The 22,523-nt window shown below is 42.0% G+C and overlaps 1 protein-coding gene across 13 annotated transcripts in view; it reads left to right on the top strand.

Annotated features, from left to right (window-relative positions):
• The window catches only part of Cadps (calcium dependent secretion activator), a 444,098-nt gene that overhangs the window by 117,024 nt on the left and 304,551 nt on the right, over window positions 1-22,523 (top strand). For all 13 annotated transcript variants that reach the window (XM_075988597.1, XM_075988589.1, XM_075988596.1 and 10 more), the window contains exon 3: window positions 1,235-1,567. In XM_075988597.1, coding sequence (XP_075844712.1) covers window positions 1,235-1,567 — 333 coding nt within the window. The remainder of the gene's footprint in view (window positions 1-1,234; window positions 1,568-22,523) is intronic.

Below are 22,523 nucleotides of genomic sequence, written 5' to 3'. Positions count from 1 at the left end.
TGTCTGTGACCAGACACTATATCAGGCAGTGGTAGTTGTGATGGGTAAGTTACTGCCCCTCCGTGGAGTCTTGCTTTCCCCTCTACACTCAGGCATGTCCAGCTGGTGGTCCACAGGTCATATGTGACTGAGGACAGCTGTAAAGGAAGGCCCAATAGAGAATCATAGACTTACTGAAAGCACGATGAATTTGGGGATTTTGTTTTTCTTTTTGGAACTTGACTGTACGGTTCTCGAACATCTGTATGTGATAACATTCTGTCACAGCGGTGAAGGGTTGGGCATACCTTCCAGAGGAGAGCGAATCCAGTTACATTAGTGTTGCTCACTTCCGGAGCACTATCTGCTATCCAGAGACTGGAGACAATTTGAGGACATACAGAATTGCCTGTCAGTCAAGGAGACAGAAAATTAACACATATTTTCCTGATACTTAAATCCAGTTACGATAAGTATCCTTTGGAGAATAAATGAGATGCATGCACCGGCTAACATTTCAGGGCTGTATGCTAGATACTTAATGACAATGAAAACAACCCCGGTGGCAGTTAGGATCCAGGCACTGTTAAAAGTGTGCTTTTCAAAATGACTCATTTAATTAAAATACCTATATAGAGTCGATTATTACCCTAGTTTCGAGACAGGAACGCGAAAGTTTGGGAGAGGTTCACTTAGTACAGCTCACACAGCCACTAAGCAGGAGAGACAGAGGAATTCCCTCCAGTCTAGGCACAGCCTGTGCTCTCTGCCCCTGTCATGAGCTCAGTCCCTGCGGCCACCGGTAAGCTCAGTAGTCCCCCTGTCTGCTGTAGTCTTGGTTTTCATAGCTTTATCTAGACTGAAGGCATTAAATGAAAAATCTTAGCTAAGCAATTTATTTTCTCATTGTAATGGGTGCTCGTCTTTTTTAGACTTAGAGATTAAACGTTATCAAGGTCTCCGAGTAGACCAAGCAGCACAATGCAAGTAAAGTACAATAGCATCCGTGGTTTCAGGCATTCACTGAGGGTCTTGGGACAATCCCCTTACATAATGGGAGTTATTGTAATATTTCTACTCTTGCTTTAAGATTTGGGCAAGAAGAAAGTATGCAAGGGACTTGTTTGAAATCTCACAGCAAGACTCTGGTCAGTGTAAAATGACTTACGCTGGTGCTTTCCATGATACAGGTGCCATCCAGGACACTGACCCCTTCACGGCTGACCCAAATCTCTCTTGACCCTCTCTTGCTCAGGTGTTTCTCAAGAGTGACCGTGTGGCCCGCATGGTGCAGAGTGGTGGCTGCTCAGCCAACGATTCTCGGGAGGTCTTCAAGAAACACATTGAGAAGAGGGTGCGCAGCCTGCCTGAGATTGACGGGCTCAGCAAGGAGACCGTGCTAAGCTCCTGGATGGCCAAGTTTGATGCCATCTACCGTGGTGAGGAGGATCCCAGGAAGCAACAAGCCCGGATGACAGCCAGCGCAGCTTCTGAGTTGATTCTGAGCAAGGAACAGCTATACGAGATGTTCCAGAACATTCTTGGTATCAAGAAATTTGAGCATCAACTCCTGTATAATGCCTGTCAGGTAGGTGCCTCTTCCTTAGTCCTAGAATTATGGGTCAACAGAGCCCATTATAATTTTTTTGGGCCAGTTCTTGATGGGAAAACCCTCAAAGTCATATTTTGTAAGTACACTGATGACTTTATTGAGTCTATATAAAATCTATTTATGATTAACTTTATTGAAGACTAGATTATAATTGTGGTTTTATCAGATATTAAAAGATTCTGAACTGTGAGCTCTTCTGGTCTCATGGATCCTACGACTGGCCTCATTATGGCTGAAAGGTAAGTAGGTCCTGTAATAATGGTGTAGCTTTGGTGTACAAGAGAGCTAGCAATCAACACTATGTCTTTATTATTTTATTACATTATGACTTTATTACATTGAGGATTCTGCCTTAAAGTGGATATTATATTCAGGGTAGTATATTCAGGATTCCTGTTTTTCAAGCTAAAAAAAAGAACTAGACACAAAGCCTGGGTGTCCAGAGTGATTGACACAGAAATCCTGCTCGAATTTGCATTGAATCATAGCCCACTTCAGTCACATCCTGAATCTCTGAGTGCATCAGAGTGAGAGATGAACTTTGGGTTCTTCTCAGGTACTACCCTCACATAGACCTGTATTTCCCCTGGACGGAGGCTTGGAGAGCAAACTATGGAAGATTATGATTTCCTACATATCCATCTGGTGCTATCTATTCCCTCAGCAAATACTCATAGAGTTTACTTCACATGGCTTTGAGCTATTTTGTGTGTGACTCTTGAAAGCATGTTAAAATGTGTACTCCAGATGAGATCGGGTGCATTCAGGGTGGTATGGCTACAGACAAACATTGTTTCTCATAGCCAGAACCTGAAAAAAACCTAAATGCCCCTTGACTGAAGAATGGATAAGGAAAATGTGGTCCATTTACACAATGGAGTACTACACGGCAGGAAAAAATAACAACATCTCGAAATTTGCAGGCAAATTGATGGAGCTCGAACCGATCATATTGAGTGAGGTAACTCAGACCCAGAATGACAATTATTATATGTACTCACTCAGAAGTGGTTTTTAAACAAAGCAAAGAAAACCAGCCTACAAATCACAATCCCAGAGAACCTAGACAACAATGAAGACCCTAAGAGACTTACATGGATCTAATCTACATGGAAAGTAGAAAGAGACAAGATCTCCTGAGTAAATTGGGAGCATGGGGACTATAAGAGAGGGTTGGAGGGGAGTGGATGGGAGGGGAGAGGCGGGGGGAGCAGAGAAAAATGTAGAGTTCAATAAAATCAATAATAATAAAAAAAGAAAAGTACACTCCAGCTACATCCAGAGAGATTTTCAACCTGGGGCCAGCCTAGGAACTTGAATCTCAAACAAGGGCATCCCTTGCTAGTAACTTTGTTGTCCATTCCCCTGTAACAGCAGTCAGAATCACTGAGCCTTGCTCTAGTTTCCCTGGGTCAACTCTAGGCCCTGCGGCAGGCTAAAGGGAACCGCTGTAACCGGTTAGCTGAGGTCTACCAGTGCAAGTCTGCCTCACAGAGACAGAAGAAACTCTCTTTTGACTTCTCACTAGCGGTTAGCTGAGGTCTACCAGTGCAAGTCTGCCTCGCAGAGACAGAAGAAACTCTCTTTTGACTTCTCACTAGCTTTGAGGCCTTGGGGTTTTGCAACCCTCATTGTGTTGATTTGAAATCATACAGAGTTAAATGATGGTATATACCTCATGCGGTAAGAGTTAAAGAACACACCCCATTTTAAGGTGTTCATTAACTCTTGCTAGGTCAAAACTGGTACTCTAAAATCAACCATGCACTTATCCCTGTGATTTTTTATGGGCAGGGAGGTGAGAGCAGTACAGAGTTGATGGTGCCTGTCTTTAGGGGGAAGCATTGGATTTGGTTTTTATTTTTCCCGTTTGTGCTTTTCTACCCTTTCTAAACTTTCTGTCTTAAGCATATGTTTGTTTTATAGATAGAAACAAATAACAAAAAAACCTCAGCAAATAAGTAGTGAAAACAGTAGAAAGTGGAGAAAATGACCTTCTGAATCATTTTCTAGTCTTCAGTTGTTAGCATTGAGCCTTCATGCCATTGTCATGTCCAAGGTTAGCATGTCTAACGATCTGGTAGGTCTTACTATACCTGCTCAAATGCACTTTTTTCTTGGCTCATCTTTACCTTCAGGACTAAGGCATGCAAGACCCCAACTTTGATGCACTTGTTTTGCTTTGTAAAAAGTACGCTCATTAAAGTAAAACACCACTACTAAAATAGAAACCCATCCCCACTAAGCCCTCTTAGATCTTGTGTTGAAGATGTGCAAGATCAGCCGGAACAGCCAGTGCTCTGACATATTGAGAGTGGGGGACAGTCTCTAATGCCATCCTCCCCAAATCATGCTACGCTGACCAGAGCAGCTTCCACCTCATGTATGCCTGAGCTGCCAAGAAAGATAGATATCATTTACTGTCTCCCCCCACTGCCTGGGAGAGTGCATAAGCAGGCCAGAGAGGACACTGGACTTCCCTGTTACCAAGAGTCACAGCTGAAAGATTCATAACTTTACAAAACACTGCCAATGCACAAGAGCCAGGATATGGAATTGAGTTGATTTCATCCTCAGCCAGTGACGTTTTTTCTTTTTTAGTTTTACATTTTCTATGCTTTTGTGTCCTTAAAAGACAAGTAAGTCCTAGGTGCTTTCAAAATGTACACAGCATTTTCCTCTTATGCTCGGTGCTTTCGAGGGAAAGCTGCCGTCTGTTTTCAGGAGCTGTTTTTTGCAAGTTTCACTGGTGTCCCTCTCTGAGAAGCTGCCAGTGACTGCCAATCTCTTCCCAAAAAAGAGGTGGAATCTATGAAAGAGTAATTATATCAATTCTGATTCAGTTGTCTGTTGTAACACGAACTGTCTATCAAAACACAGAAGTGAGGCACCGTTCCAATAATTTCTCTATTTGCATATGGAATTGTTTAATGATCCATTTTGTGTGAGAATGTGTGGATTGACCTCGGGAAGAAATATTGTTCAGAGCCCACCTAATATCCACTGTGAGATCATTGACCACCCATTATGATGTCAGTATTGCTTTCATTTTCCTAGTGCTGGGGAAGCACCTGCCTGATTGCCTGCACTGAATTCCTACACTAACTCACAAACCCAAGGTGATCTCTCTGAGATCCATTGCATCATCTAAGCAATAAAACAAAGACTGTCCTGCTTCCCCTTCATGAAATCCAAGCCCGTTACTGTTCCTAGCAACCAAGTAATGAAAGTATTTTGAAGATACAATCACTCTCCCCTTTTCTCTCATCTGTCAATCGTATGCCCAGTTGATCTATCATTTGCTATACTTGTGTTTAACGTTGCAAGTTATTCTTAATTACATCATTCCAAAATGTGTGAACATTGCTCTTGAAAAGCACATTGCAGAGTATGAGGGGATGGCTCCATTGGTACAGTGCTCCCTTCTGAAGCGTGCAAACTAACCCCAGCATCAGGGCAGAGGAAAGCACTATGGCACGCAATTATAACAGAAGACAGGAGACAGAAGGATCCCTGGGGAATCACTGACAAACCAATCTAGCCTAAGTTTTGATTCCCAAATCCTAATGAAAGACCTTGTCTCAACCAGCAAGGTGGGTAGTAACTGAGGAACAGCATCAAAGCTTGCCTTTGACCTCCATCTGCATTCAGACACACCCACATAGACATGCACCCATAAACACTCAGGCATTCTCTCTCTCTCTCTCTCTCTCTCTCTCTCTCTCTCTCTCTCTCTCTCTCTCTCTCTCTCTCTCTCTCATACACACACACACATACATTTATTTTCTTAAACAAATACATACATAACTTATTTTCTCTCTCTCTCTCTCTCTCTCTCTCTCTCTCTCTCTCTCTCACACACACACACACACACACACACACTTTCACATGCACACACAGGTACACACACATTCATCTACACAACAAGAAGAAAAACACCATAGAATTATGTACTTATGTGCTATAAGAAACAATGGTGCATTCTTACAAGTATGCTGCTATTGAAGGGATATGGATGAGTAGGAACTCTGACTTTTGGAAAGTGCCATACTGATCACATGCTCACAGCAGAACCATCAGCGGTACGTGTTTGGCCCTCTTCAGAGCCATCATCTGTGTCCAGTGGGCGTGTGGATATGTGAATGCTCCCGCTGTCTGGAGATGGCATTGGTCACTTATAAATTCCTTGCGTGTTGTCAGATCTATCTGGAGGACACATGGAATGTGATCTCTTAATCTATAAATACCTTCACATTTCCAGTACTGAGTTCTTCATCACTATAGAATTCTAATTCTCTTAACATTTTGTTTCATTTCCTTCAAACCATCCGGCCTCTGATGGTGCATTTTATCTTATTACTGTCTGCCTTGGACTTGATTAACACTTGACAGCTTTTCACATAGTTTATGAGACTCTGAAGAGAAACCTCAAATTATCAGGCTTTCAGCTGTGACCCAGATTGCTGGGTTGTATCATACCTCATTACAGAGTCCTTAATCTCCGCACAACAGCATAGCTTTTTCCTGGGTCGCAAGTTCCCTAAAGATGTGTTGACTGAAAATTTGCTTCTTGGTGCTGGCTCTATTTCTTAACCGCCACTTTTATTCCTGTAAGAACAATAAAGTTCTTTGTATAGAATGTTCTTACAATAAACTTTTGTTAAAATTCTTTAAAATCTTGAAATACATTATTGTAATGGTAGTCTAGAAATTCTATTTAGAAACATGCTTGTATTACTTATTCATAGTCTCAACAGACTTTTAAAGCATTGAATTGTGACCCCAGCATCATTTGTGATGGTCTAGAAACAATGTCTAGACTCCTACATTGCCACAGAATGTCCCTTGGCATGAGTCCAATGGTCTTGTTTGCCCATCCCTCTCTTCCTGCTTATTTTATTTTGCATGGATATTATGTATGTTTGTTACATTGTTGTAACAATGTAATAGACCATCAATTTAGTAGCTTCAATGAATACTTTGTGTTATTCCTATTATTAAAACTCAGACTCTTTTCTAGGCCAGAAAACCAGATATCTCTCTTCAGATTTTCTGTTTAGGGTCTCACAAGACTGGACTTAAGGTATCACTCAGAGCCTCTTTCATCTGGAGGCTCAGCAGGGAGGGATCCTCCCCTGAGCTCCTTCACATTGGTGACACAAGTCATGTCCTTGAGACTGTATTCAGAGTTATCACTGGGGAGACTCTTGCTGTTCCTGATCCCTGGGTTTCAGACTTGCTTTTAAAGGGGATTAAGCCAGTCACCCAGGATAAATCTCTTCTAAATTCAAGTGATTAAGACTTTGACATCTGCGAAAAACTCTTCATTCTTTCTATTGAACATTGATGAGAAGCGAGTTATCAGCTCTGTCTGGGATGCGAAGAGAGACTATCACGGGGCATTTCTCATTCTGGGTCATCCTAAGGTCGTACTGGTTGTTCCTGGGACTAGTTCTTTTGTGCACAATGTAAAAGAGGATCTCCCTTGCCTCCCTGCTGAATGGACTTCTTTAAGGGTCCTTTTGTTTCCCTTCTGATCAGGATGGTGCTCTGTGTGGTTCCATCACCTTCCTGCCCTGCATTCTCGTTTGTTTCTGAGTATCTGTTCCTCCCCCTCCACCGAAGACATCATCATGCAACCCCAAGGACATAGCTATGCAAAACAGGTATACAAATCAAACACGTACTAAAGATAAATCATGAAGAAATTATTTTAGAACAACTCTTTGTTAAGCTTATAATTTTGCCACTTGCTACAGATGAATGAAAATGCGTGTGCTAATGAGATAGACGTGCTTATTTTTACACACAAAACATTAAATCTTGGCTTAATGCTTGGTGCCACTAGACAAAGCACCATCAACGGTTATCAAAACTGATCAATATTTTGATTTATCATCGTCAGTGCTGAGAACACCGCTTTGCATAAATATATAAGACAATGCAAAATGGCTAAAATATGTTTGGGCCATTTCAGAAAGCTGGCAATTCTGTCTTAACCCAAAGCCAAATTAGCTAAATAGATTCTGTGAAGCTCAACTCAATGATTCAGACTGCTTTTTAAAATCAAGCGTGCTAACATAACATAAACCAAAGATGGATACACGCTGAGGAATGACATTCATAACAGGCATAGAGGTTTGGGGCTTCTATAATTAAACCATGACAGTTCCACAGAAATCAGGAAACTCTGTAGGTAAAAGCACTGTAATTTCCAACATACAACAGTCCTGCAACTGAGCCAAAACATTTCAGGCAGTAGTTTTTAGCACTGCACGGCATGATGGTATGTTTGGGGCAAAGTTGACAAGTTATGTGTTGAGAATGAAGGCTACAAGAAAGACGCCAGATTCTATATGCAGGTGTTAGAACAAGCTCGTTAAATTTGTTATGTATTCATTCATTCTTCACTATTTTTTCATTTTTATGCATTCAGAAAGCTGTTACCAGCTACGGGACCTTGAATGGACGGGGTCATGACATAAAGTTTAAGAATCCATGCTCTAGACAATTTGAGATCAAGAGGCATAGCTTCTGATTGACCACCTTACACCAACCTCTGACATCAATATGTAGCCAAAGCCTGACTCAAGTAAACACACAACCCAGTATCAATAGAAGTCTAAATGGAGAAGCTCCATGGGCTTAAACACTCCTGTTGCACAAGGGTGTGTGTGTGTGTGTGTGCGTGTGTGTGTGTGTGTGCTCCTTTCTTCCCGGTTAGGCAAAGTGGAATAGTGGTCTGTGGTGATCACTCTCAATTGCCAACTTTATGAAATCAAGAATTCCCTGGAAAGAAGCCTCTGGGATGCTTCTGAGGAGCTGCCTTAGCTAAGCTAACTGAGATTAAAAAAAAAAAAAAAGTCCGCTCCCTGCAAGTAGCACTCTTCCCTGGGTTAGGATACTAAATTTTATGAAAAGGAGAAAACAAGAGAAATACAAACATCATCTCTCTCTTTCTGGCTGAGGGTGACATGTGACCAGTGACTTCAGGCTCCTGATGCCCTGGCTTCCCTACCATGGCACACCAGACCACAAGCCCTCAGACAGCATACAGCCTTTCTTTAAACTGCTTTTGCCACACCAAGAGAAAACAAAAACAAGGCCTGCATCCACTTCTTTCCTGATAACTGTGAATGCCATAGCAACGAGCAACTAACAGAAGAGAGTTTGTTTTGGCTTACAGCTCCAGAGGGGCAAGAGTCCATCATGGCAGGAAAGCCCAGCAGCAGAATCAAAAATCTGAGAGATCACATCTCAGCAACAAATAGGAAGCAGGGTGGAAGTGGAGTGAGGCCTGCCCTCAGTATCTCCCTTCCTCCAACAAGGCTGCATCTCCCCATAAGAATCGCCCCAAACAGTCTTACAAACTGGGGACCTAGTATCTAGATAGACGAAACTATAGAGGACAAGTTCGCATTCAAGCCACTATAGACCAGTTGTTCTATGACTTTAGTCCGCCTGCCGGTAGGGTTGTATAGCATGATATAGCAAGTATAGGGTCACAGTGTTCTAGGACTGAGCTTTCCCTCGGGTCACATTTAGCCTGACTCTCTCATCACATGGCCGATCAAAGAGAAACAGAAATTAAATCTCGTCTTTCTGAAGTCATGCACTGCCTCTAACAGTTGTTAGCTGTTTGGTAGGCTTTCTGCTATTAAATGGCTTTGTTTATCACATGTCCTCCTGCTTTGTTAAACAGAACTTAAAGAGATCAAGGTGCATGCAGCATATGGGAAAATTCTACTCAGTTTGTGGGGACAAAGTTAAAGGCACTGCAGATGGGGGAACCGAAAGCAATACAGTTTTCAAGAACATATCATGGTTTCCCCTATTTCTTCCTCATTTGTTCCTGAGTACATAGTCAAATATTACCATGGTACCCGATGTTACCAGGAAACTAATAGCCATAGAAAGTTGAAATGGGAGGACAGAAGGTATCCTTCATGGAAGAAGCAAAGAACTGGGTGTTTCTCTGCAGACTTCCAAACTGCCTAGAAATTTCATCACCCCCTTCTGTCTGTCTCCATAAAGGAATCATAGCGCGCTTGCTTCCCCCATCCTTTCTCGGGCACTGAAGTAAAGTACAGAGCCGTAACCAAATGTGTTAAAGAAATACAGTTGCAGAAAAAAAAAAACATTAAAATGGTTTTCTACTTTTTATACCTCTTGCCAAACAACCAAGCCTCTTACATACTACCCCCCCCCAATCCTGCAAATTGCACCTTGCTATCTACCTTTTGAGATGTATCACCAGCCCAGACTCCCTACAACCTTTTGCCTCCTCGGTGACTGAGACCTGGAATTTTCAGAAGCCCGGTCAATGGAGCCTAATATACAAATTACATTTTGTGGTCTCGACTTTTCCTTTAAATCCCCTTCTGAAACTCTCAATAAAAATATCTGTTTCTTCTCCTTTCTAGATGGTGATGAGTTCTATGCTAGTCATGTATGCTCAACTTAGTCAGTGGAGGTCTTGAGATCTGCCTGTTTTCCTACCTCCAGTTGGAACAGTAATAACTGTCACATATCCTATGTGTGAGATGCTAAGTCCAGCTACAAATATATATATATATATATATATATATATATATATATATATATATATATATAAATTCCTTATAATTTGTCTTTAAGGCAGACATTTTCAATTATTTATTCATAGTTTTGTGTGTGCGTGTGCGCGCCTGCTTGTCAGTACTTGAGGGCATTGAATCTCTTGGAACTGGGGTTGTGAGCTGATGTGAGGACAGGGAAGGAAACCATGTCTTTTGCAAGAGCAGAAGCTGATCCTCTCTCCAGCCCCTGTAAGGAAGATATTTTAAAAATGAAACTAAAACTAGAGTCAGAGAGAAATAGAAAAAAAGAGGGAAGGAGGAGGGGAAGAAGGAAGGAAGGAAAGGTGGGAGGAAATGGAACAGAGAGAATGGGACAGGGGTTTGAGAATAAGCCCTTTCCCAAAGTCAACAGCTATGTAGCAGAGCTAAAATTGCAAAGCAAGATTGAACTCTCTTTAGCTGATTTGGTTGAAAATATTGAGGTATACTTTCTAAACATACAGACATCATATATCTTTTCCATAGATGCAGAAGACTAAGGGCATTACAAAGTTTTTTGATCTGTCTTTACCCTAGGAAGATGGGTATTCCTGAGTCTTACTTGTTTTTTTGTGAGTCTCTTTTATATAGCTTGCTATTTTTTTCTAAAAAATTGTATGGTAAAAATCAGCTGAAAATGCAATTCTGTGGATTCTGTGGCTTGGTTCACGGTAACTGCAGTGGGTATCTGTTTAATGGTGAGTGTTAGATCTGGTTTGTATCTCTCATCTAGGCTAGGTGGTTAAGGGCAATGGCAATGGGCAGTGGGAGGCAGCATAGTGTAGCTTCAGCTGCTGCATGGCTTGCACACCTCAGGGAATGATGTGTTTGGTTGGCCAGTCACAGCCCCGCAGAGGAGGAACTGGCTGGGAACTGAACAATAAGGAGACGGCTTGAGTTGAATGAACAGAGATTATCTGAGATGTCAATTATCTTTTCTGCCCAATAGTAGAAAAGAAACAGAAAAAAATGTACAATAAATATAGTGTGTTTGGTTGAGTAATTGGTCTCTGTTCTTTCCTTCTCCTGAATTACATTTGAACACACAGTCATGGCTTGTGAGCTACTTCTCTACCTCCTGTATTTGTCCCTGGTTCTCGGACTCGCTTTGCTAATGAGCTATCAATGAACCTAAAGCAGAGAGGGCTTGACATATCTGGCTGCCAATTCGTACACTTGGTTATCTTCCTAAAAAGCCAAAGTATAAGTAACTAGTGTTCCAAACCTGGGCCTCAGTGCAAGACACATGAATTTAAAATGACTTATGCTATAATCTATAACCAAGCCAACCCAGCCCATAGCCATTCCCATTCTAGACTAGCAAATCCCCAGCCAATGCATAAGCTCATGGACATGATCATAAATACAAGTTGATTTGTCACTGAGTTCCAGATAGTTTACTATCTGACATGACTGTGGCAATAATGAACATAAAAAGCATTTAAAATAAGTTTACACAGTGAGCAACAGAAGGCTGAGGTGTGGAGACGATGCAGATATAGCTACAATGGGTCCTAGCTAATTGCCAGTCTCTCTCCACAGTGGCAACTTCCTTTATCAAGACTGTTCCCTTTCTTTCTCAGATTCTCTGTATTCAACCTGATTTATTTGTGTTTGCTTCTTTGTGTTAGGACTGATGTGTTAATTCAGAGTCTTTCTCTGTGGTGTTTTCATGAAGAAGATGGGTACAAAGTATAATGGTTTGAGACCTGGGGAGTGGTAGTTTTCCTTATCATCCAAGAGTAAGCCTGGAAGCTGAGTAGGTTAAGGAACCTGACATACGAACTCCCTACCTACAAGAGGCAAAAGGCAAAGCCCATCAGAAACTACAAAACCCTTTCCTTTCGAGCTATCTCTTCACTTTGCTCTTGTGTGCCTGTCCCTGTTAGTCAGCTGGTTCTTTATAATAAACTAACCCCAGCAACTCAGTATCTCAAATCTGTTTGTTGCTGCTCACAAGTCTTCAGGAGACCTGGCTGGTTCTTCTGGTCACTGCTATACTCACAGATCTCTCTTTTGCTGTGGGTTTGATGGGGATTCAATATCCGTCCATGGTGTGATCTAGCATGACTTCTGCTGGGGTGAGGTCACAGACTGGATTTCTCTACTTGGCCAGTGGACAGGTTTCTTAGTGACAAAGTAGAAGAGTCCAGAGCCTCTGGAGGTCCCGTTCAGATCTGTCTCAGTACTATTCCTACCCACAACCTATAGGAAATTGCAGAGAGAGCCAAGACTTCAAGGTTGGAGGGAGCAGACATCATGTCATGACTGGAGGAGTTGTAAATCCACATTACATATGGCCAGCCACAGAAGGAAGAATGGTTGCCACATTTGGAATCTATCATAATCCCGCAGGCATGAGTGTTGTCAATATGTCTTAGTGTGTAGCTGGTTAAAATAAATGCAGTTGTCACCAAGGCAATGGTTTCAGACACTATGTAGATGCAAACATGCAGATGCTCAAACCTCTCATATAAAATGGCATAGTGTTTGCATGTAACTTCTGCAATCCTCCATGATACTTTAAATCACCTCTAGATGGCTTATGATTACTCAGGATGTGTAAATGCTATGCACGCTGCTGTTAGACTATATTGTTAGGAAATAATGCAGTCAGAGTATTTTGTTTTAATATTCTCATTCTGTGGTTGATTGAATCCACAGATGCAGAATCTATGGTTATAGAGGGCCAACCCACTGCACTGATTTCTACTAGTAAACTTTTTTTGATAAAAAGAAAATTGAGATTCTTCTACTTGGAAATCCTTTGAATTTTGGGGGGGGGGAATTTTATGTGTGGCGGTGTTTTGCCTACATGTATGTCTATGTACTTTGCCTGGTACTCATGGATGCCAGAAGAGGGTAGAAAATCCCCTAGACCTGCAGTTATAGATTGTTGTTAGCAGCCATGCAGTTACCGAGAATAGAACCTGGATCCTCTGGAAGAATAGTAAGTGCTCTTAACTACTGAGCCATCTCTCCAGCCTCTATGACAAAGTATTATCGTTCTAAGAGGACTTCTAAGAAATATAGAAAGATGAGGCCCATCATTGTCAGAATGGAGAGATTGCTTAATATCATTCCAAATGCATTTCAGAGAACATGCTCGCTCTGATTCTTTTTGCCATTAAGAGGCATTTGGTGCTTCATGCTGTTGCCCTGAGATGAGGAAGCCTGGCTTTCCCATCTTAAAATATAGGCTTGGTTACAAAAACGCCAGGATATCCTTGTGGTGAGCCGGCATGAGAGGGACATTAACTGTGCAAACTGCACATTTCCATGGCAATAAATATCATCCATCCATGCACATGCTTACTAGGAGTCCAGCATTTCATTTCACGGTGTTCAAGGGAATAACAAGGTCTCTGCTATCACAAAGGGACTGTTTAATGCACAAGACAAGAAAAATAAAGTCAACAAATACCATTTCCTGTGGATAGAGATAAGGGCTGTGAAGAAAGACACGCCGACCAAGAGGGCAAAGAGAAATGGTACCACTGGAGAATGTGTGGGCAAAGTGGCTCTGGGGTTTGACCCCCATGCTGAGGTCGGAAGGTCTGCCAGAAGACCAGCAGCTTTCGATACAAGAAAATCTGCGAGGGGCGGGAATGAAACTCAGTGACGGAGTTCATGTCTGCCGTGGGCATGACCCTAAGCACCACACACAGAGGAAAAAGATAGCAAAGGAAAAGAATAAGAGAAGAGGTGGGAAAGGGGAAGGAAGGAAGGCACCGAGCTTGGTTTATGGAGGAGTGAGCCTGTGAGCAGATCACCAGGCTGCAGCTGAGAAGAAACGCTTCTGCTTCCCAGAGGGATGTGCAGATCACCGGGGTGGAGTTCCACGGCTGGGGTTAGTCTGAGGATAATAAGAAGCTGCTGCTGGTGTGTGAGAGAGAGTCTGACAGATCTCATCTATTCAGCAAAGAGATGAAAGAAATCACTGGCTACGGAAGCTTCTGTTACGTTCTTATTCTGTTTTTGAACGTCTGCAGTCAGGAGAGGGGCTGTTAGCAAATTACCCACATATGCATTATAGAATAGAAACGACTCTAGAAAAAAACCCTTTCCTATTGAGTCCTTAGCTTGCCTACTCTTTCCAATTCCATAGCTTCTTTTAAAGTCGGAGGGAAAGGTAGCAATTAAATCTTTCCGTGTAATGACGCTTAACACCTTCCATAGGATTGGACTTAGCACTGGGGTTTTTCTAAGGAATGCAATGGAAAAAACTGTGGAGCTAAAGAGTTAGGGAAGTTGAAACGGAAACAATACAGATGTCCTTGGCATTGTCTCCACGCAGCTGCCTGCAAACTATCCAGGGAATCGGCATAAGCAATCAGAATTCCCAGATCCTACCTGCCAAAGAAGTAATCTGATAAATCCTAAGCCATGCTATTTATTCAGAAACCCATTGGTATCAACTGTGTTTGTTTTTAATTTGTTGAAAAGTAAGGTCTTTTAGGAATGTTTTTCTCTCTGTACTGATATTCTGCTTTTGTGAGGTTATAGAGTTGTCATGTTTTTAATTGACCTTTATAGCTCCCTAACGATGCGGGAAGAGGAGCATCATCTGTTCCCTTAAAGGTGATGGAAGCGACAGGCAGATGGGTGAAGGATGGATCAAGGGTGTCACAAATGGCAGATTTAGAACTTGACTTAGCCAGGCTAACTCCCTTATATGATCCTTACTATTCATATTGTTTCCAATGGCATGCCTGTGAGAGCTGTCCCCTTTCTCCATAAACAGGGACATTAATGTCACATCAGTTAGATCATATAGGTCAAGCTGCCTGTATGACTTTCTGTAACTTAAAGAACCCAAAAAGTTTTTTTTTCCTCTAATGAGAACATCTTAACTAGTGACCCTACAGTTTCATGGCAGCACCATCTCCTAAGGTATTGTCCGTGTGTGCACAGTTGAGTCCTTCTGCCAGCAGTACACTGACTGCCACCTTAGGAAGTGACAGGCAAGCTGCTGCCTGGGTGCTGACTGGTTTTTGTCAACTTGACACAAATCTTGACATATCTGGGAAGAGGGAATCATAATTGAGAAAAGGCCTCCCGGAGATTGGTCTGTAGGCAAGTCTCTGGGGACTTTTGTTTTTTTGGATCAGTGATTGATACGGAAAGGCCCCACTTGCTCTGGGTGGTGCCATCCCTGTACAAGTGCCCTGAGGTGTCTAAAATATAGACTGGGCAAGTCATTAGAAACAAACTAGTAAGCAGCATTACCCAATGGCTTCTGCTTCAGTTCCTGCCTCCAGGTTTCTGCCTCAAGTCACTGGCCTGACTTCCCTCTGTGATGGAGTGTGACCTAAGTGTTGTGAGCTAAAACCCTTTCCTCCCCAGGTTGCTTTTGATCACAGCAATAAAATCCCTAACTAGGACACCCTTTAAGGATGTCACCCAGCTGTTTTCCTTGCTTGGCCTGGGTGCCAATGGCAGGAACTTAATTCTATGACCACATCTATTACAAAGAATCCCAGCGTGAGTAAGCTCAAGATGGAGAGCCATATGCCAGGTAAAGCTCCTGGGGACAATGAAGGATTAAAGCACTAGGAAAGAAAGAGGATGAAAATGGACAACTGGGCATGCCCACAGCCTCAAACATTCTGCTATCTTTCATTATGAGTAGCAGTCAAATTAAACAAAATGGCACCCAGGCCAGCATCACCAATGACGTCATAGACTTTGACCACCTAGTGGTAAATGCTCACGATGTGGTTGAAGCCCAGCCCCTCACAATTCGTCAAACACAAACGCTTCAGCTTTTGCTCTGTCTCTCCTGTGTGTCTCTTGGCACACTGCATTCATTAGCAGTCTGTGTACTCCTGAGAGTTCTTCATTTTTTTCTCTTTTTAAAATTTAGTTAGTTGAAAGGAAGAAGTTAAGCTTTCGTTATTTGCAGATGATATGATAGTATACATAAGCGACCCCAAAAACTCTACCAAAGAACTCCTACAGCTGATAAACACCTTTAGTAATGTGGCAGGATACAAAATCAACTCCAAAAGATCAGTTGCCTTCCTATACACTAAGGATAAGGAAGCAGAGAGGGAAATCAGAGAAGCATCACCTTTCACAATAGCCACAAATAGCATAAAATATCTTGGGGTAACTCTGACCAAGGAAGTGAAAGATCTATTTGACAAGAACTTTAAGTCTTTGAAGAAAGAAATTGAAGAGGACACCAGAAAATGGAAGGACCTCCCTTGCTCTTGGATTGGGAGGATCAACATAGTAAAAACGGCAATTCTACCAAAAGCAATCTATAGATTCAATGCAATCCCGATCAAAATCCCATCAAAATTCTTCACATATCTGGAGAAGACAATAATCAACTTTATATGGAAAAACAAAAAACCCAGGATAGCCGAAACAATCTTATACAATAAAGGTTCGTCTGGAGGCATTACCATCCCTGACTTCAAACTTTATTACAGAGCTACAGTATTGAAAATAGCTTGGTAGTGGCATAAAAACAGAGAAGTCGACCAATGGAATCGAATAGAAGACCCTGACTTTAACCCACAAACCTATGAACACCCGATTTTCGATAAAGGATCTAAAAGTATAAAATGGAAAAAAGAGAGCATCTTCAACAAATTGTGCTGGCAAAACTGGATGTCAATCTGTAGAAGAATGAAAATAGATCCATATCTATCACCATGCACAAAACTCAAGTCCAAATGGATTAAAGACCTCAATATCAGCCCGAAAACACTGAACCTGATAGAAGAGAAAATGGGAAGTACTCTACAACACATGGGCACAGGAGACCACTTCCTACGTATAACCCCAACAGCACAGACATTAAGGGCTTCATTGAATAAATGGGACCTCCTGAGACTAAGAAGCTTCTGTAAAGCAAAGGACACTGTCACTAAGACAAAAAGGCAACCCACTGACTGGGAGAAGATCTTCACCAACCCCGCAACTGACAAAGGTCTGATCTCCAAAATATATAAAGAACTCAAGAAACTGGACCGTAAAAGGCTAATCAACCCAATTATAAAATGGGGCACTGAGCTGAACAGAGAATTCTCAACAGAAGTTCAAATGACCAAAAGACACTTAAGGTCATGCTCAACTTCCTTAGCGATCAGGGAGATGCAAATCAAGACTACTTTAAGATACCATCTTACACCTGTCAGAATGGCTAAAATAAAAAACACCAATGATAGCCTTTGCTGGAGAGGTTGTGGAGGAAGGGGTACACTCATCCATTGCTGGTGGGAATGCAAACTTGTGCAACTACTCTGGAAAGCAGTGTGGCGGTTTCTCAGGAAATTCGGGATCAACCTACCCCTGGACCCAGCAATACCACTCTTGGGAATATACCTAAGAGAGGCCCTATCATACAACAAAAGTATATGCTCAACTATGTTCATAGCAGCATTGTTTGTAATAGCCAGAACCTCGAAACAACCTAGATGCCCTTCAATGGAAGAATGGATGAAGAAAGTATGGAATATATACATATTAGAGTACTATTCAGCAGTAAAAAACAATGACTTCTTGAAGTTTGCATACAAATGGATGGAAATAGAAAACACTATCCTGAGTGAGGTAAGCCAGACCCAAAAAGAGGAACATGGGATGTACTCACTCATATTTGGTTTCTAGTCATAAATAAAGGACATTGAGCTATAATTCGCGATCCTAGAGAAGCTAAATAAGAAGGTGAACCCAAAGAAAAACATATAGGCATCCTCCTGAATATTAACCTTCATCAGGCAATGAAAGGAGACAGAGACAGAGACCCACATTGGAGCACCGGACTGAAATCTCAAGGTCCAAATCAGGAGCAAAAGGAGAGAGAGCACGAGCAAGGAACTCAGGACCATGAGGGGTGCACCCACACACTGAGACAATGGGGATGTTCTATCGGGAACTCACCAAGGCCAGCTGGTCTGGGTCTGAAAAAACATGGGATAAAACCGGACTTGCTGAACATAGTGGACAATGAGGACTACTGAGAACTCAAGAACAATGGCAATGGGTTTTTGATCCTACTGTACGTACTGGCTTTGGGGGAGCCTAGGCAGTTTGGATGCTCACCTTACTAGACCTGGAAGGAGGTGGGTGGTCCTTGGACTTCCCACAGGTCAGGGAACCCTGATTGCTCTTCGGGGTGATGAGGGAGGGGGACTTGATCGGGGAAGGGGGAGGGAAATGGGAGGCGGTGGCAGGGAGGAGGCAGAAATCTTTAATAAATAAATATAAAAAATTTATTTAGTTGTTTTTATTGAGTATACTTTTTTCCTCATTCCCCTCCCTTCCTTCTTTCTACCCTTCTACCATCTCTTATGACCCCCACCATGTTCCCAATTTACTCAGGAGATCTTGTCTTTTTTTCCTTCCTATGTAGATCCCTGTACCACCCTAAAGGATCCTCTTATGGTCCTCTTTGTTCTCCGGTTGCTGCGATTCCTTTAAATCTGCCTGAATATAATGCAGAGCAGAATTGCTTGGCTTTGAGTCCCTACACTGAAGAGATTCATTCATTGCTGCACTCAGCTAAATATGCTCACTTTCCTAGACATCTCATTGTTTGTTCACTGTCATTTATTGAAGTAGTGAAGACATTCCAGTTATCTTTGGAACTGCACAAATCATGCTATCATGAATATTTCTCTACATGTCTCCTGTGTAATTATACAGTTTCCTCCGGGAACATGTCTGGACATGCCGTTACTAGTTATTGGATATCACTACATAGTATGTTCAATTAATTGTATATTCTCTTGACAATCACATTAACTATTTTACTCTTATACATAGCCTAACTTCAAAAGGAGCTTCTTATCAAAGTGAAGTAACGGGGTTGTTTTTCATTTCTGTGGAGAATGCACAGCAGTTTTATACTGTAATGCCCCAAAATGAGTATGTTTGCCCACTAAAAGATTTGTGCATAGACATTTGTAATCATTTTATTCCTAATAGCTAAAAATTAGAATGCATAAATATTCAGATACCATAAAATGTACCAACTATAATATCGCAGACACTAAGGCACATTAAAACAAAACCAAAAAAAAAAAAAACCCTAATTGTTAAGTTCAACAAAAGGGATAAATCCCATTGACTTTACATTAAGAGAAAACATCTAAACCAAAAAGGATGCTCTATGATTTCACTGATATCTGTACTATACGTACAAATAAAATGTCATGCAGAAGAAATGTGTGTGCCTTAGTAAATGGAAAGAAGGGACAACAAAGAGAGAAAGTGGAGCGGGTCAGATGGCTCAGTGTTTAACAGCTCTTCTGGGCAAGCCTGATGACCTCATGACAACCTGAGCTGGCTCCTGGTGCCCCAGTGCTAGGAAAAGAGATCCAAGCCACAGGTTGTTCTCTGACCTCATGTGCACTGTGTCATGTGCAGACATGCATGTACAAGACACACAGAAGCACACACATGCATACTCACACATGCACAAATTCACACTCATACACACACTCACACACATGCACACACATGCACAAATTCACATGCACACACACTCACACACACAATAAAATTTTAAAGCAACAAAATATTTTTAAAGAGAAAAGTACAATCTTTAATTTATGAGCTTTTTAATTTCAATTTTGAATATGCTATATGACTCAAATGCAGGGGAAAAAAGCTTAAAAACTTAATAAAAAAAGTCTCAAACCAATAACACTTTTTAAATAAAACAATTTATCATTAAGTTTAATTGAGCTTTCTTCTAGACTTGCAGGATAAAACAAAATCCTTGGGTGTGTGTCTCGAGTAGATTCCTCGGATTCTAGAGTGTGCCCTGCTGCACACCTGGCCTCATTGCCCTTGCTGGTTCCCATGGAACCAGATTTGTTGCTAATTTGATTCTATCTTTAAGAATGAGTTTCCTCATTTTCCATCAACCCTGGCATCTTTGTTGTGTGGAGATGCATTGAGTGGGCCTCTGCCAAGATCAAAGGGATGTGAGTTCCGGTTTATGAAAGTTAATTAGAAGTGTGGCTTTCATCTCTCTTGCAGAAACATGATTAACATATTGTATAATAAAGAATGTAGTCTTAGCTGCTTTGTGTTAGATTATCTAGAAGCCAGGCAGTGGTGGCACCGTCCACTCCACTTTCTGGTGTTTCCTTCTAGTAAATTCATCCATTCCCACAGTACATAGGAAAGTGCCTCCAATCACTCCATCATGGGGGAACCATGCTCAGAATCTTTTGCAAGGTATCTGGGCACAGCACTGAGCTCATGCCAACGTGGGTGCTAAGAGAACCAGCACCTCTACCCCCAGTTCTCTTCCTGGGTTTAGCATGGCAAGCACCTCATAATCCTGTGGCCAACTCACTTGAAGGCCAGTCAGATGCAAATGCAGCATTTTTATACATCAGATGTAGAGTCCTGCAGGGGGCGGAGGACACAAGCAGTCGTCTGGGGATGCAATGAAGCAAGCAAAATATTTGTCCTGTAGGAATGGGAACCTGAGTTCGCTCTCCAGAAGATGTGAAAAAGCTGTAGGAGACGAACATGCTTGTAATTTTAACCAAATAGGTTAGAGTTTTCTGAGAGCTGAGCAGTGGTGGCGCATGCCTTTAATCCCAGCACTTGGGAGGCAGAGGCAGGCGGATCTTTGTGAGTTTGAGGCCAGCCTGGTCTACAAGAGCTAGTTCCAGGACAGGCTCCAAAACTACAGAGAAACCCTGTCTTGAGAAAAAGGAGTTTTCTGGGCATAACTATACATCCATCTGAATGCAAGCAGTTAGGTTTTTCTAAGCTGCCCATAAATGAGATGGCTCTGGTTACCGTAGAGTTGAACAATGGCCTGAGTGACAATGGTCCCGTTGTCACTGCAGTTTTCTACCTGTGTTTAAGGAGCTGCTGAAAATCGTCAACCGGGATTACTTTATTGGCAGAGAGCAAAGGATGAGGGTCTAGTAAGGCAAACACTCTGAGATGGCACAGAGAACTTTCAAAAGAATTCTAATGAATTTATTTTAGGAAAAAGTGAGATGAGTGTTAGATTTAAGAGAGCCTTCCCTAATTAAGCCGTAAGCAGATTGTTAAAGGTAACAAGCTCTCTCCCAGCAGAAGTCTGAAAAGAGGCCAGCCCTCGCTGAGCGGTTAAAGAAACAACGGCTGTAAGGGCAAAGAGGGAGGGGCGCAAATAAGACTAAAGTGTCTTGACATGTATGGGTGCCATAATTGACATGTATGCATGCCATAACAAAATCTGTATCTTTGTGTGCTAATCTTAAAGGCCAAAGCATCGCTAGTGGAGTGGAGAGAGCATGCACTTTGCAGGCACAGCCTTCTAGAACTGAATTTCCTTGTGATTTCTGGCCAGTGATTTGCTGGCCTGTGATTTGAGCAGGCACCTCACCTTGGCAGGTCTGAGTTTTCCCCGCTGGACGGAGAACCTAACACATGGTCTGTTTGCCATGCTAAACGTTGAGAGTAACATAACACAGAAAGGACCGTGATGTTCTAAGTTGATAGGAGCAGCTTAAGTACACACAGGAATAAAGCGGGTGGACCCTTTCTTCACACCATTACATATAAACAAACACCAAACACCAAAACATATAAAAAAACAACCCACCACTCAGAACACACTCACGTAAGTGAGCTAAGTATAGGCAGACACCTTCATCAAAATTTCCACTCTTTTAGACTTATTACCATATATATATATATATATATATATATATATATATATATATATATATATATATATAACATGTTTTGCCTGCATATAACTGTGTGTACCACAGGAGTGCCCTCAGACATCAGAAGAGAATATCAAATGTTTAAAAAGAGTCATGCTTGACTATGTACAGATACCCATAACCCCGATGCTGCCAGGAATAGAAATAGGAGAATCCCTGGGGGCTGGTTGCCAGCCTAGCTGCAGATTTAATAAGAGACGGTATCTCAAGGCAGTAAGGCAGAGTGTAATAGAGTAGGAGAGTTGCCGTTCTCCTCTGGCATCCATCTGCATGTCTGCATTGCATAGGCACACACACACACACACACACACACACACACACACACACGCACACATGTACGTACATACGCACACCTAGTTTTCTGCATCTAGGTCTCATCAGACAAATGACGGCGTTCTATGACAGACAGTTAACTTCATTGCTGTCCCTTAAGACAACAGTAACAAAGACCCAAGAGCATTTTCACTGTCATAAGCTCTCAACCTTCTATGTTACTCTTCACAAAATGCCCCTCTAAAAGAGACCTGTAGGAAGCCCCACATCTCCGAGCACCATTTGCAGGGAACATCACCACTTGCCCGCCCACCTGATCGTTGTGACTGAGGGCATCATTTCTTTTCTTTAACCCACTAT

This window comes from Microtus pennsylvanicus, chromosome 10, assembly GCF_037038515.1.
Source record: "Microtus pennsylvanicus isolate mMicPen1 chromosome 10, mMicPen1.hap1, whole genome shotgun sequence".
NCBI classification, from domain to species: domain Eukaryota; kingdom Metazoa; phylum Chordata; class Mammalia; order Rodentia; family Cricetidae; genus Microtus; species Microtus pennsylvanicus.
This window is presented reverse-complemented; position numbering and strand designations above follow the sequence as displayed.